General features: G+C 41.8%; 1 protein-coding gene across 3 annotated transcripts in view; it reads left to right on the forward strand.

Moving 5' to 3' along the window:
• Positions 1-323: 323 nt before the first annotated feature.
• Positions 324-16147, forward strand: part of stxbp5a (syntaxin binding protein 5a (tomosyn)) — a 210700-nt gene continuing 194876 nt past the window's right edge. For 2 of the 3 annotated variants that reach the window (XM_063001922.1, XM_063001923.1), the window contains exons 1-2: positions 342-588; positions 13701-13798. In XM_063001922.1, coding sequence (XP_062857992.1) covers positions 448-588; positions 13701-13798 — 239 coding nt within the window. In that variant the 5' untranslated portion in view covers positions 342-447. Of the gene's footprint in view, positions 589-13700; positions 13799-16147 lie in introns of all 3 variants that reach the window. The other variant, XM_063001921.1, reaches the window with a different exon arrangement.

Here is a 16147-nt window from a genome sequence, read left to right on the forward strand (position 1 = left end):
AATGTAGTACAAAATGTAGTAATTGTGTGGAAGAGATGTATTTTAGATCAGTGTAATTGTGTAAAAGGTGTAAAAGGTAAGGATGCTCGCCTGAGGTTGACAGGTGCAGCATTAGCGCTCCACGCTGTTCGGCAGTGGCTTTTCATCTTCAAGCATCCGAGTGCGGGTGCGCATTGCGCACGCGCAACTCTGCAGCGAGCCGAGCGGAGAGGGCGGGGAGGCAGAGACTGCGAATGCGATACAGAGTATGAGAGAGAGAGAGAGCTGCAGTTGGTCAACCAGACACTGCTGAGAAAATTATTGTCAACCTGATGAGATGGACGAAATGGTACAGCACGGACTCTAATATGTCATATTTTACGCGGAGAGCGGCTTCCCCATCCTCCCCCATCTATTAAGTGCTGCTTCGGTCTCAGTCGCTCCATCCTTTCCCCCCCGTCGATAATAATGAAGAAGTTTAATATTCGGAAGGTGCTGGATGGTCTGACGGCTGTTTCTTCACCCTCACCATCTCCGCACGCTGGAGCCAAGGAAAACGACTTCATTCTGCCGGACACCCTCCAGAGCGAGCACTTCCAGCTCTGCAAGGTGGGCACCACCATCACCAACACCATCACCATCACCAACACCAAGATAACGCTCCTTGGTAATTCTCAATGAGCGCAGTGTGCGCCCACAGCGCGCCTATTGATCAATCTGGCTTGTTAGAATAAACACTTATTTATTACACATATTTTCTCTATAACATGAATGATCTTTACTTTGTCTCTGTTTTTACTTGGAAAACAGGCTAAACCTTCCTTTTGAAAAGCGTGTACTGTCCCATCAGTTTGGAATGCACATTTAACATACACAGGGATTGCACACAGAACCCATATGCTTTTCATTCTGCGGCATGGGTTATAAACAGAGATACACAAACCTGAAAGAAAAAATAAAAATGTGCAAAATTGTGCAAAATTGTGTGTATTTTACGCACGTCAATGTTGCACAGCTATGTTCCAGGGTTTATAAATGCACATGAATAAATGCGCAAAAGCGCTTTACGCAGCGCGCACTGTGTATGAAATGCGTCGTACCTAGTCGTACCTAATGCAGTTTATTAGAAGCTTATAAACACACGCTGGATATATTGATCACCTGTACTATATGTAGTGTTGGCTTTAATTGTATACAGCAGTGCAGGGGTTAGGATGAGTACAAGACTGTATATTATTGTATACAGCAATGCAGGGGTTAGGATGAGTACAAGACTGTATATTATTATATACAGCAGTGCAGGGGTTAGGATGAGTACAAGACTGTATATTATTGTATACAGCAGTGCGGGGTAGGATGAGTACAAGGGAAATAAACAGTGGTGTATACAATTATATACAGCAGTGCAGGGTAGGATGAGTACAAGGGAAATAAACAGTGGTGTATACAATTATATACAGCAGTGCAGGGTAGGATGAGTACAAGGGAAATAAACAGTGCTGTATATAATTGTATACAGCAGTGCAGGGGTTAAGATGAGTACAAGGGAAATAAACAGTGGTGTATACAATTATATACAGCAGTGCAGGGGTTAAGATGAGTACAAGGGAAATAAACAGTGATGTATATAATTATATACAGCAGTGCAGGGTAAGATGAGTACAAGGGAAATAAACAGTGCTGTATATAATAGTATACAGCAGTGCAGGGGTTAAGATGAGTACAAGGGAAATAAACAGTGCTGTATATAATTGTATACAGCAGTGCAGGGGTTAAGATGAGTACAAGGGAAATAAACAGTGATGTATATAATTATATACAGCAGTGCAGGGTAAGATGAGTACAAGGGAAATAAACAGTGCTGTATATAATAGTATACAGCAGTGCAGGGGTTAAGATGAGTACAAGGGAAATAAACAGTGATGTATATAATTATATACAGCAGTGCAGGGTAGGATGAGTACAAGGGAAATAAACAGTGGTGTATACAATTATATACAGCAGTGCAGGGTAGAATGAGTACAAGGGAAATAAACAGTGCTGTATATAATAGTATACATCAGTGCAGGGGTTAAGATGAGTACAAGGGAAATAAACAGTGATGTATATAATTATATACAGCAGTGCAGGGTAGGATGAGTACAAGGGAAATAAACAGTGCTGTATATAATAGTATACAGCAGTGCAGGGGTTAAGATGAGTACAAGGGAAATAAACAGTGGTGTATACAATTATATACAGCAGTGCAGGGTGGGATGAGTACAAGGGAAATAAACAGTGCTGTATATAATTGTATACAGCAGTGCAGGGGTTAAGATGAGTACAAGGGAAATAAACAGTGATGTATATAATTATATACAGCAGTGCAGGGTAGGATGAGTACAAGGGAAATAAGCAGTGGTGTATACAATTATATACAGCAGTGCAGGGGTTAAGATGAGTACAAGGGAAATAAACAGTGGTGTATACAATTATATACAGCAGTGCAGGGTAGGATGAGTACAAGGGAAATAAACAGTGGTGTATACAATTATATACAGCAGTGCAGGGTAGGATGAGTACAAGGGAAATAAACAGTGATGTATATAATTGTATACAGCAGTGCAGGGTAGGATGAGTACAAGGGAAATAAACAGTGATGTATATAATTATATACAGCAGTGCAGGGTAGGTTGAGTACAAGGGAAATAAACAGTGATGTATATAATTATATACAGCAGTGCAGGGTGGGATGAGTACAAGGGAAATAAACAGTGCTGTATATAATTGTATACAGCAGTGCAGGGGTTAAGATGAGTACAAGGGAAATAAACAGTGATGTATATAATTATATACAGCAGTGCAGGGTAGGATGAGTACAAGGGAAATAAGCAGTGGTGTATACAATTATATACAGCAGTGCAGGGGTTAAGATGAGTACAAGGGAAATAAACAGTGGTGTATACAATTATATACAGCAGTGCAGGGTAGGATGAGTACAAGGGAAATAAACAGTGGTGTATACAATTATATACAGCAGTGCAGGGTAGGATGAGTACAAGGGAAATAAACAGTGATGTATATAATTGTATACAGCAGTGCAGGGTAGGATGAGTACAAGGGAAATAAACAGTGATGTATATAATTATATACAGCAGTGCAGGGTAGGTTGAGTACAAGGGAAATAAACAGTGATGTATATAATTGTATACAGCAGTGCGGGTTAGGATGAGTACAAGGGAAATAAACAGTGCTGTATATAATTGTATACAGCAGTGCAGGGGTTAAGATGAGTACAAGGGAAATAAACAGTGGTGTATACAATTATATACAGCAGTGCAGGGGTTAAGATGAGTACAAGGGAAATAAACAGTGATGTATATAATTATATACAGCAGTGCAGGGGTTAAGATGAGTACAAGGGAAATAAACAGTGGTGTATACAATTATATACAGCAGTGCAGGGTAGGATGAGTACAAGGGAAATAAACAGTGATGTATATAATTGTATACAGCAGTGCAGGGTAGGATGAGTACAAGGGAAATAAACAGTGATGTATATAATTATATACAGCAGTGCAGGGTAGGATGAGTACAAGGGAAATAAACAGTGATGTATATAATTGTATACAGCAGTGCAGGGTAGGTTGAGTACAAGGGAAATAAACAGTGATGTATATAATTGTATACAGCAGTGCAGGGTAGGTTGAGTACAAGGGAAATAAACAGTGATGTATGTAATTGTATACAGCAGTGCGGGTTAGGATGAGTACAAGGGAAATAAACAGTGATGTATATAATTGTATACAGCAGTGCAGGGTAGGTTGAGTACAAGGGAAATAAACAGTGATGTATGTAATTGTATACAGCAGTGCGGGTTAGGATGAGTACAAGGGAAATAAACAGTGATGTATATAATTGTATACAGCAGTGCAGGGTAGGTTGAGTACAAGGGAAATAAACAGTGATGTATGTAATTGTATACAGCAGTGCGGGTTAGGATGAGTACAAGGGAAATAAACAGTGATGTATATAATTATATACAGCAGTGCAGGGTAGGTTGAGTACAAGGGAAATAAACAGTGATGTATATAATTGTATACAGCAGTGCAGGGTAGGTTGAGTACAAGGGAAATAAACAGTGATGTATATAATTGTATACAGCAGTGCAGGGTAGGTTGAGTACAAGGGAAATAAACAGTGATGTATGTAATTGTATACAGCAGTGCGGGTTAGGATGAGTACAAGGGAAATAAACATTGCTGTATAATCTGTGCATCAGTATCAATACCTACAGGGCTCTAATCTGATACTACTGGGGTCACACTGAGGCCCATAGCACAGGGGGACCTGTGTTCATCAGACCCAGTCATATCATTATTAGGTCCCTTATATACAGCAGGTATTGCAGATTTTGCACAAATGGCTTAAAAGTAGATCTAATTTGATAACGTGGTGTACCAGCATCCATCATTTTTAACTACAAGCACTACAAGGATAATTAATAATAATTAAGTGTGAATATACACACGCTGAGAACATTATTAGGTGCACCTATGTGGGACGTACATTTATTATCATACAGATGAACTCTTTATTAGGAATGCATATCCTGTTAGCACTGGTTGTTTTTGTATACAGTTTTCCCCACACAATGTAAATAAATCTTCTAAAATTTTTATAAGTACAGACTTTCTTATCACAAGATGCTCTTGGTTTGTATTTTTGTGGCCAGAGCACTATTCTCCACCCAGCGTTGACATTAAGGTGTTATAAAATCGCAACATCACTGCTGCAACTGCTACACTCATACTAGATCAACACTAGATCAGTACCTTGTTAGTGTTATTGCAGGGCTGAGAAGAGAAGTACATTTTAGTCAATTTAATTACTATCTGGTCATTGCTTATGAGGGTCCCATTCGATTGGGCTAGAGTCAGTAACTGTATACCCACAAAGTTCATCTGTATGGTAGATTTTGCTTATAAAATCTGTGCATGTGCATACCAGATAGGTGTACCTAATACATTGCTCAAAGATTGGGTGTACTTAAATACTGTTGTACATGATATTTAAATTTTCAGCATTTAGCGGACATTTTTATCCAAAGCGACTTAGAGTACACAGTCTAAGCAAATGAGGGTTAAGGACCTTGCTCAAGGGCCCTTTGAACCAGCAACCTTCTGCTTACTAGTCTAGTACCTTAGTTACTAGGCTACAACTGCAGATACAATATACACTGATTAGCCATAACATTAAAACCACCTCCTTGTTTCTACACTCACTGTCCATTTTATCAGCTCCACTTACCATGTAGAAGCACTTTGTAGTTCTACAATTACTGACTGTAGTCCACCCTGTTTCACCCTGTTCCACCCTGTTCTTCAATGGTCCGGACCCCCACAGGACCACTAGAGAGTAGGTGTTATTTAGGTGGTGGATCATTCTCAGCACTGCAGAGACACTGACATGGTGGTGGTGTGTTAGTGTGTGTTGTGCTGGTATGAGTGGATCAGACACAGCAGCGCTGCTTTAGTTTTTAAACACCGTGTCCACTCACTGTCCACTCTATTAGACACTCCTACCTAGTTGGTCCACCTTGTAGATGTAAAGTCAGAGACGATCGCTCATCTATTGCTGCTGTTTGAGTTGGTCATCTTCTAGACCTTCATCAGTGGTCACAGGACGCTGCCCACGGTGTGCTGTTGGCTGGATATTTTTGGTTGTATTCTCAGTTTAGCATCGACAGTGAGGTGTTTAAAAACTCCATCAGCGCTGCTGTGTCTGATCCACTCATACCAGCACAACACACACTAACACACCACCACCATGTCAGTGTCACTGCAGTGTTGATAATGTCCCACCACCCAAATAATACCTGCTCTGTGGTGGTCCTGTGGGGGTCCTGACCATTGAAGAACAGGGTGAAACAGGGTGGACTACAGTCAGTAATTGTAGAACTACAAAGTGCTTCTATATGGTAAGTGGAGCTGATAAAATGGACAGTGAGTATAGAAACAAGGAGGTGGTTTTAATGTTATGGTTGATCAGTGTATTTCACCCATACTCATTTTCATGAACACACCCTGGACAGGGGACAAATCCACTGCAGGGCTTTGACCCTCCACCACCTATTTAGATATAGCCAACCATGCCTGTGTAGACACCCGGCCAGCCAATACCACAGCTAAGAATCAAACCCGGATGGTACAACCCGAGCACCTATAATGATACAAAAGACTTTGGAACCAGCACCCATTAAAGATGCTAGCTATGCCATTGTTGACATCCTCACTTTACCAGAGATAACAGTCTATTAATAACCGATGCAAATGTCAAATGAGTGAAGTGCGCTTTAGGACAGCGTAGGCCTGTGGGATCTATGATAACTCAGGAAAAAAAATCTGTGAATCAGACAACCTGATGTCAAATCCAATCTGATATCAGTTTAGAATTCTAGCTAGTATCTAGCCTCATGCCAGTTCTCAGTATCAGATCAGAGCATCCCCTGTCATCATTTATTTTCAGTAATTGCTTTATCCTGCTGAGGTTCACAACGGGGCTAAAGGAACATGGAGGGCAGGAGCTGAGAATTCCAGGACAGGGCTGTGAAATCATTTCTCACAAATACATACACGGCATTTCAGAGCAGCTGGTAAAACCAGTGGAAACAGCTCACAGCTCTTTACCCTATTAAATAACATTGATTATTGTGTAGGTTTAGTAATATTAGTAGCATTACCTAGAACCTAGAACGCTAGCCTAGAACCAGTGAGATCTGGGTTCGAAGCCTGTCCAGGATATTCCTGCCTCTCGACCCAGTGTTACCAGGATGAACAGTTAATAAAAACTATTAGTATACGTACAATATGGCCAAAGGTACTTGGACATCTGATCATGTGCTTGTTTGACATCCCATTTTTGGACCACCTCCACTTACCATGTAGAAGCACTTTGTAGTTCTACAATTACTGACTGTAGTCCATCTGTTTCTCTGCATGCTTTGTTAGCCCCCTTTCATGCTGTTTTTTAATGGTCAGGACCCCCACAGGACCACCACAGAGCAGGTATTATTTGGGTGGTGGATCATACTCAGCACTGCAGTGACACTGACATGGTGATGGTGTGTTAGTGTGTGTTGTGCTGGTATGAGTGGATCGGACACAGCAATGCTGATGGAGTTTTTAAACACCTCACTGTCACCGCTGGACTGAGAATAGTCCACCAACCAAAAATATCCAGCCAACAGCTCCCCGTGGGCAGCGTCCTGTGACCACTAATGGAAGGTCTAGAAGATGACCAACTCAAACAGCAGCAATAGATGAGCGATCGTCTCTGACTTTATATCTACAAGGTGGACCAGCTAGGTAGTGGTGTCTAATAGAGTGGACAGTGAGTGGACACGGTACTTATCCACTCATACCAGCACAATACACACTAACACACCACCACCATGTCAGTGTCACTGCAGTGCTGAGAATCATCCACCACCTAAATAATACCTGCTCTGTGGTGGTCCTGGGAGAGTCCTGACCATTGAAGAACAGGGTGAAAGCAGGCTAAAAAAGTATGTAGAGAAACCGATGGACTACAGTCAGTAATTGTAGAACTACAAAGTGCTTCTATATGGTAAGTGGAGCTGATAAAATGGACAGTGAGTGTAGAAACAAGGAGGTGGTTTTAATGTTATGGCTGATTGGTTTATCTTCAATAACTGTTTTATTCTGATCAGGTTTGCATTGGATCATTGCGCATTTTGTAAATCCTGGAGACAATGTGTGAATTTACTTTGGATAGGGCTGCCTGTCTTACTGACTGATTGTGTGGTAATATCCCGCTAAGCTATCTGGTGGCGCTCGAGTCTCAGACACGATTGGCTGTGGCTAGGGGAGGGAGGGTCATATAGGGTTCCTTCTCTATGCTGCTGCAACAGACACTCCTGCTTTTTAAATGTAATTGAAAGGTCACAAGTAATCAGAAGGCAGTTTTAAGGCACTGGACTAGTAATCAGAAGGTCATTAGTTCTAGCCCAACACTGCAAGATTACCCTTAAGCAAGACCCTTAAACCTGAAGTGTGACAACATCTTTTGTAATGTGCTGTTCTGCCTGAAGTCTGAGTTGTGGATGTTATGCTGTAAGAATCTGGCAACCTTTTAGGCAGTAAACACTAGGACCACCCTAATATGATGACAAAACAGCTCTGTCCCTACCAAGACCTGGATTTCACTGGACATCTGAAGGAATCTTGTGATATTTGGTACCAAGACATTACCAGCAGGTCCATTTACATCTGTAGGCTGCAAGGTGGATTGTCCTACCAGTCTGACCAGTTGACCTTCTTCAATTGCTCTCCAGTCCAATGTCCAGTCTGCCCTCATAAAAACCACTCAGGTATCTATGCCTGATCATACCTGCTGCATTCAAAACGTGTACTCCCATCAGGCCAACATTTAATTAATCCCTGACATTGGCACAACGGTTACCGAACAGACAGGTAGTTCTAATGTTTTGGCTCATAATTGAATCAGCATTAAGCTTGCTGCCCATACTTGCTATCAGGCTGCCCACGGAACAATAGAGAGCTGTCGTGATTAATATACCATCCTGTATATTAAAGAGTGTGCTCAATTGGATTTTTACCACTGACAAAGCTGTTATTTAAGCAGGATATTAAGTATGTAAGCGTGGATTGGGACACAGCCCGATACAGCGAGTATCTTGTAAATGTGAACCAAACAGCCCATGCTGAGTTATTGATGCACTTTGGTGTAGCAGCAGTCTTCTTAATAATTATTTCTTCTTATTTCTTGACAGTTTGATCACTCTTATCTTCAAATTGCAACCCTGTGTTATACAGCAAGCTTTGTAACAGGTCTAATTTGGTTCAGTTACATTTATACTTTTCAATTTTTATTATTGGCAGGTTTTTTATTTATTTATTTATGTATTTTCTCCCATTTTCTCACGATTTAGCGTAGTCAATTTGTCTTCCGCTTCTGGGGGATCCCTGATTTCATTCGAGGAGGGTATCTTGATGCTCACGCCTCCTCCGACCCCTGCGCAGTCCTAGCAGACCCCTTCTTTTCGCCCATGTATTCTGCACAGGCGCCTCTATCTGCTAACCAGGGTCCTTGCACAGCGTTTGAAGACTCCACCCACATAGTCCGGTCATCCCGTCCCATAGCAGACACGGTGGCCAATCAGTTATGCCCTCCAGATGGCGCCCAGCCGACCGGTGGCAACGGCGAGTTTCGAACCGAGGAGTTCAGAATCACGGAGTTGGTGTGCTAGCGGATTATCCCGCTGTGCCACCTGGGCGCTGGCAGGGTTTTTTTTTTATTACTCATTGATTTAATATTTGATGGCAGAGCATATTATTTAAACAGTAAAATACCAGAGGTTGCCAAATCTTTGACAATGTTGCATTTTGACAATTAGCTGTAGAACATTTTGCTTTAACTGGACGTAACATCCCTTTTGGAAGGATTCATTAGCAGCTTGGTAAAACATGAAAGTGCAAGGGTTCGAATATTTAGCACCTGGTGGGGAGGAAGGATAAGGTTAATAGTGATGTTGGTAACACTGCAGCTACACAGTGTCTGTTCGTGCTATTTGTTTCAGTCATTCAAAGAGTGTGTGTGTGTGTGTGTGGGTGTGTGTGTACACCGATCAGGCATTACATTATGACCACCTTCCTAATATTGTGTTGGTCCCCCTTTTGCTGCCCCATACACAACAAACTGTGATGCACTATGTATTCTGACACCTTTCTATCAGAACCAGCATTAACTTCTTCAGCAATTTGAGCTACAGTAGCTCGTCTGTTGGATCGCTTCCCACGTGCATCAATGACCCTTGGCCGCCCATGACCCTGTCGCTGGTTTACCACTGTTCCTTCCTTGGACCACTATTGATAGATACTGACCACTGCAGACTGGGAACACCCCATAAGAGCTGCTGTATTGCAGATGCTCTGACCCAGTCATCTAGCCATCACAATTTGGCCCTTGTCAAACTCACTCAAATCCTAATGCTTGCCCATTTTTCCTGCACATCAACTTTGAGGATAAAATGTTCACTTGCTGCCTAATATATCCCACCCACTAACAGGTGCAGTGATGAAGAGATAATCAGTGTTATTTACTTCACTCTTACTTTTATATTATTTATCAGACACTGTCATCCAAAGCAACTTACAATTGTGACCGTGTACAGTTCAAGCAATTGAGGGTTAAGAGTCTTGTTCAAGAGTCCAGCAGTGGCAACCTGATAATGATGTGGCTTGAACCAGTGACCTTTTGATTGCTAGTCCAAAAAATTAACCACTGGTCTACCACTGCCCTAGGTGCCCTTATTTAAAATCATTCCAGTTGATGCTTATCATAAAAGCGAAGCTACTTATCTCTTATTGGAACAGTGCATCATCTATCCATGTGCACCATTGTGCGGTTGAGCTGCAATGCTAACAGAAACAGGAACATTGCCAGTGCATTTTTATTATTTAAATCATGAACATCAACATATTACACATTAATACCACTATAGATGTCCAATATATTATAGATGCCAATAATCAGGACATGTTTCAATAATAACACAAGTCAGGTGAGTATTAAGGGGTTTTAGTCCCACCAGTTACTACAGGGGTATGGAATTAACTAGCTAGAAACAGTTTGTGGAATGTTCTGCAATGGTCAGGACTCTCCCAGGACCATCACAGAGCAGGTATTATTTAGATAGTGGCTCATTCTCAGCACTGCAGTGACACTGACATGGTGGTGGTGTGTTAGTGTGTGTTGTGCTGGTATGAGTGGATCAGACACAGCAGCGCTGCTGGAGTTTTTAAATACCGTGTTCACTCACTGTCCACTCTATTAGACACTCCTACCATGTTGGTCCACCTTGTAGATGGAGGATACATAGAAGTCAGAGACGATCGCTCATCTATTGCTGCTGTTTGAGTTGGTCATCTTCTAGACCTTCATCAGTGGTCACAGGACGCTGCCCATGGTGTGCTGTTGGCTGGATGTTTTTGGTTGGGGGACTATTCTCAGTCCAGCAGTGACAGTGAGGTGTTTAAAAACTCCACCAGGGTTGCTGTGTCTGATCCACTCATACCAGCACAACACACACTAACACACCACCACCATGTCAGTGTCACTGCAGTGCTGAGAATGATCCACCACCCAAATAATACCTGCTCTGTGGTGGTCCTGTGGGGGTCCAGACCATTGAAGAACAGCATGAAAGGGGGCTAAAAAAGTATGCAGAGAAACAGATGGACTACAGTCAGTAATTGTAGAACTACAAAGTGTAGTGAGTGTAGAAACAAGGAGGTAGTTTTAATGTTATGGCTGATCGGTGTACAGTGGGTAGCACTGTCACCTCACAGCAAGAAGGTCCTTGGTATGATTTCCAGGTGGAGCATGTCAATGTGGGTTTCCTTCAGGAGCTCCGGTTTCCTCCCACAGTCCAAAGACATGCAGTTAGGTTATTTTGAGATTATTAATTTTCATATGTGTGTGTGTGTGTGTGTGTGTGTGTATGTGTGTGCCCTGTGATGGACTGGCGATCTGTCCTGGGTGTTTTCTGCATTTCGCTCAGTGAATTATACCCACCGTGACCCTGAATCGGATAAAGCAGTGGTAAAACAGACACTAAATAATGAATGAATGAATAAATTATAGTGTAATAAAGTATGTTGCCCTTGAACAGGGTTGAAATTAAACACACCCAAAAACAAACCCAAACGCCACACACAAATCTTCTCATACCTACAAAAACAAGCCAAGCGTTGGACGTGAGCTGATTGTTGAAGGTGCATTTTTCTTCCTCAGCCAGCAAGCATGGTGTTCACGAGGCGTAAAATAAAAAGATGAGGTCGCGGCTTTAAGCGTGTCGGAGGTGCCGCGTGTATGCGGTGGAAGTCAGGAATTGGATACGAACAAAAAAAAGGCATGGTGTGGCACCTGAGTCTGATGTATTGCTGAGCTGCAGAATTAGGTGGACGCAGAATGGGAAGTTTGTGGCTCAGTGCTTTCAGCCTGCAGCACTCTTGCAATACAAGAGCACAGTAGTGGTAGGAGCGCAGGAAGCGCTTATGTAACACGCTCTTTAAATGTGTGTGCTATTGTTTCCTCGTCGCTGCGCTACCTTGAACGGCGTATGCTGCGCATATTCATCAATGCGACGCCCGGTTATTACAGCTCGTCGCTACTCTCAGATGGCTGTCTGAAGTTTGACACAGTTTGTCGACGACCTTTACAAAGCTTCACAAAACTGACAGTTATTAGGTTAACCCTGGAATTGCTTGCTGTGGCTGATCAGAAATCAGAAAAAGTTGGGACAGCATGGAAAATGCAAATCATAAAAAACACAGGATTATTATATTTTATGTTTTATCTGCTCAGCGTCATTTCATTTATTAATAAACATCCATTCCTTCATTCATTTCAAGCCTGCAACACATTCCAAAAAAAAGTTGGGATGGTAAAGCATTTACCACTTTGTAATGTTGCCATTCCTTTTCACTTCACAACAAGGCAGCATATGTTGCTCTAAGATCTCACTGTCATTTTCTGCATTAATGCTGCCATCACAAAAGTGTAGGGCACTGACACAGTCCCATACCATGACAGACCCTGGCTTTTGGACTTGTTGTTGATAACAGTCTGGATGGTCCTTTTCGTCTTACATCGAAAAAAGACCTGGAATGCTGATTCATCTGACCACAATACACGTTTCCACTGTGTGGTGGTCCATCCTAGATGCCTCCGAGCCCAGAGAAGTCGACGTCGCTTCTGAACATGGCTAACATGAGGCTTCTTTTTTGCACAGTAAAGTTTTAAGTGACATTTGTGCATGTAACTCACTGTATTGTAGTGCTTGACGAAGGTTTGCCAAAGTAATCCCTCACCCATGTGGTTATATCAGCTATTGTTGAGTGGCGGTTGACTGCTTGATGCAGTGCCTTCTGAGGGATCGAAGATCACGGGCGTTCAGCTTAAGCTTGCGCCCTTGGCCTTTACGCACTGAAATTCCTCCCGATTTCTTAAATTGTGTAATGATATTAAGCACTGTAGAGGGAGAAATATGCAAATCCCTTCTAATCTTTCTTTGAGGTTCATTGTTTTTAAACATGTGTTGCAGGCCTGAAATGCAGGAATGGAGATATATTAACAAATGAAATTAAGTTGAGCAGATAAACCATGAAATATTGTGTTTACAACTAAATGAACTAAAAAATGCATATTAATGAACGTTCTACTCACCACATTTAGAATCGACACAGAGGCTGGGAGGATGGGATGCTGTTATAGCTGCAACTACGTGGGTTCTTCAAAAAGTTTCTGCACTTTTTAAACTCTATTTATTAAGAATTTCAAAAACAAATCACATGACTTTTACATAGTCACCTTCCGATGCATTTTTCCCAGCGTCGTACCAACTTTTTAATGCCATCAGCAAAACATGTTTTTGGTTGAGCGCGTAGCCACTGATGCACCACTGCTTTCACATCATCATCACATGAAAATCTTCTTCCCCTTAAAGCTTCTTTGAGCGGTCCAAAAAGGTGAAAATTAGATGGCGCTAAATCCGGACTATAAGCTCTCTCTCAGTCTCCTCCCACCCTCACTGTTTCCAATGGAAATATAAAAGTGCGGAAACTTTTTGAAGATCTCTTGTATAATGCATATACTTTTTATACCTTGCCTTAAAAATACTTTTTTTTCCCAACCAGACTGTCCGCCATGGCTTTCCCTATCAGCCGTCCTCTATGGCCTTAGACCCAGTCCAGAAAATCCTTGCCATTGGGACCCAATGTGGAGCATTGCGATTGTATCCTTTATTTAATGTGTGTATTTGAGGTGTGTGTTTGGTTTTTCCTTGTGTGTGTGTGTGAGTGTATTTGTTTCAGATGCACATCAAGGATGCACTTGGATGTAAGTACTGCTTTTTTAATTAATTGAACGTTTGCGTTTCACTTCTCATCATGCTGACTAAGTGCAATGTGCTGTTGGACTGAATTCACTAACAGCAGTACTGACACTCTGCTCATGTTGATCTCACCTCTTGAGATACGAAAAGCACTTTTATTTATTTATTTAGTCGTTCATTACGGATCGACTGGGACAATTTGTTCTAAGGGCTCATAAAACTAGGGCTGGCTCGATACCACTTTTTTATGTCAGATACCGATACCGATACTGCAAATTGATTATCTGCTGATACCGATACCAATCCGATACCGTCATTTCTCCTCTCAAACAACTAAGCAGTAATAATACATGTCTCAATGCACCATGGTTAAACTAGCTATCTAAATAACAATGTTCAGACTGTGAAACAAATATTCTAAAGGAATAAATACAGAACCTACGACATCACACTTATGCACAACTGCTGTTCTTATTTTCACTTTTACACACAAAACATTTAGCAGCATTTTTGGTTTCACTTACGTTCGAGCTGTTGTTCACATGACACATCTCGTTTTACGGCGTGTCGTCCAAAGTGTCTACAATTAGAACTGACGCAGAGTTTGGTTGAGATTTTCCATTAAAGTTCCGTCACGTCTTTAGATGACTAAAAACCAAAGCGCGCTTATTAAAAAATCCTGCTGGATTCTGAAGAGGACGTCTGTGGCTGAACGGGAAACGGTGTAGTTTGTTTTATTTCATAACACTAATGGATTAATGGTTGAGGATGTGGGAGATCTCCAAGCTGGGACAAGATTTTCTTTAACTCAGGTGAGCGATTTATCATTTATAAAGTGATTTTTATTGTGTTTAAACTAGGGCTGGCTGAGAAGTGACGAGGGGTTTAATGATACCACATCCAAATGCACGTCAACAAGTAGCGAGCGATCAAAGTTGTTAATGCGCTGATGTGCAGCGAAAAATCAAGGAGAAAAAATAAATGAATCTGAGTGGATTTGGCTTGGATTGTTCTATAGTGAGTTGTAGGTTAATAAATATTTTGCAATGCAGCGTTGGTGTTATGTTTTGTAGAGAACGATAAGGTCAGAAATACTGTAAAACTTGTGTGTGTGCTGATGTATTCTGATATAAACTACAGTATATTATGCCCATTTCCCACCTTTTTACAACTCCTCCCCTGCGTTTCCCCTCACCCCGTATCTTGCGTTCTCATTGGCTGTTCGACATAGCACTCATTGCTAGTCGGGCAACTCAGATCTAGATATCTGACATGCTAGAAATCTCGCTTCGGTCGCCGAACGCTCGGCGAGCTGCTCGGATCGAGTTGTTGGGTAGTTGACACATAGCGATTGAGAGCTGAGTTTCGATCTCCGAGCGAATGCCGAGTTGCTCCCGAGCCGGCAAATCTAGCGCCGACCAGTCGGCGAGCGAAAATCATGGCAAAAGTCGTGTAGTGTGAACTAGGCATTAGTTGTTTGAGAGTAGAAATTACCGTATCGGATTGGTATCGGTATCGGACATAAAAAGGTGGTATCGAGCCAGTCCTAGTTTAAACAGTGTTTTTAAATGTGGCAGTAGTAGATGATTTTTGCTAAAAATGCTAAAAGTTTAAGTAGATCGGTGTGTTTTAATTTCTGAATGGCTGTTGCAGATGAGTTGTAGATCAGTGGCACATTGTTACACCAGTTGCTGAGTGAGCTGGCAATAAACGGCGCTCTGTTGGAACGTATCTTCGTGTGTTATTTGCTTTACACACAAAACACACAATGGCCTTATTTACATTAAGTGTTATTTACATTAAGCAACAGTATCGGATCGGATTACATGTTTTTTTCCTTCCGATATCTGATCCAGTGATTTGAGCGAATATCGGTCCGATCCGATACACCAGCCCTACATAAAAGTTCCGATTCTCGTCCGTCGTGATTCAGCGTTCGTCGAAGCATTTCCTGGATTATCTAAATAGTCCAAATACAAAACAAAATCAGACACATAAAGACGAAGCCCGTTTTTCAATCCCAACTCCCATTCGGTTGCTATTCACTCACACGCTTTTACAGGCCTGACAGGCTGGCACAAATGGATTCCATCAGTGAAAAGATTTCCGTCTTGCGCTCCTCTGCATTCTCTCATATTAGATGAATCTGCCGTCAGTCAGATCCGCGCATCCACTCTGTCTGATTCAATTCGCTTCTTTCTCTGCCAGAAAAGTTGACGCTGTCTGTGACACTTCAGAGAATTGGTCTTT

Source organism: Trichomycterus rosablanca, chromosome 9 (assembly GCF_030014385.1).
Source record: "Trichomycterus rosablanca isolate fTriRos1 chromosome 9, fTriRos1.hap1, whole genome shotgun sequence".
Lineage (NCBI taxonomy): Eukaryota > Metazoa > Chordata > Actinopteri > Siluriformes > Trichomycteridae > Trichomycterus > Trichomycterus rosablanca.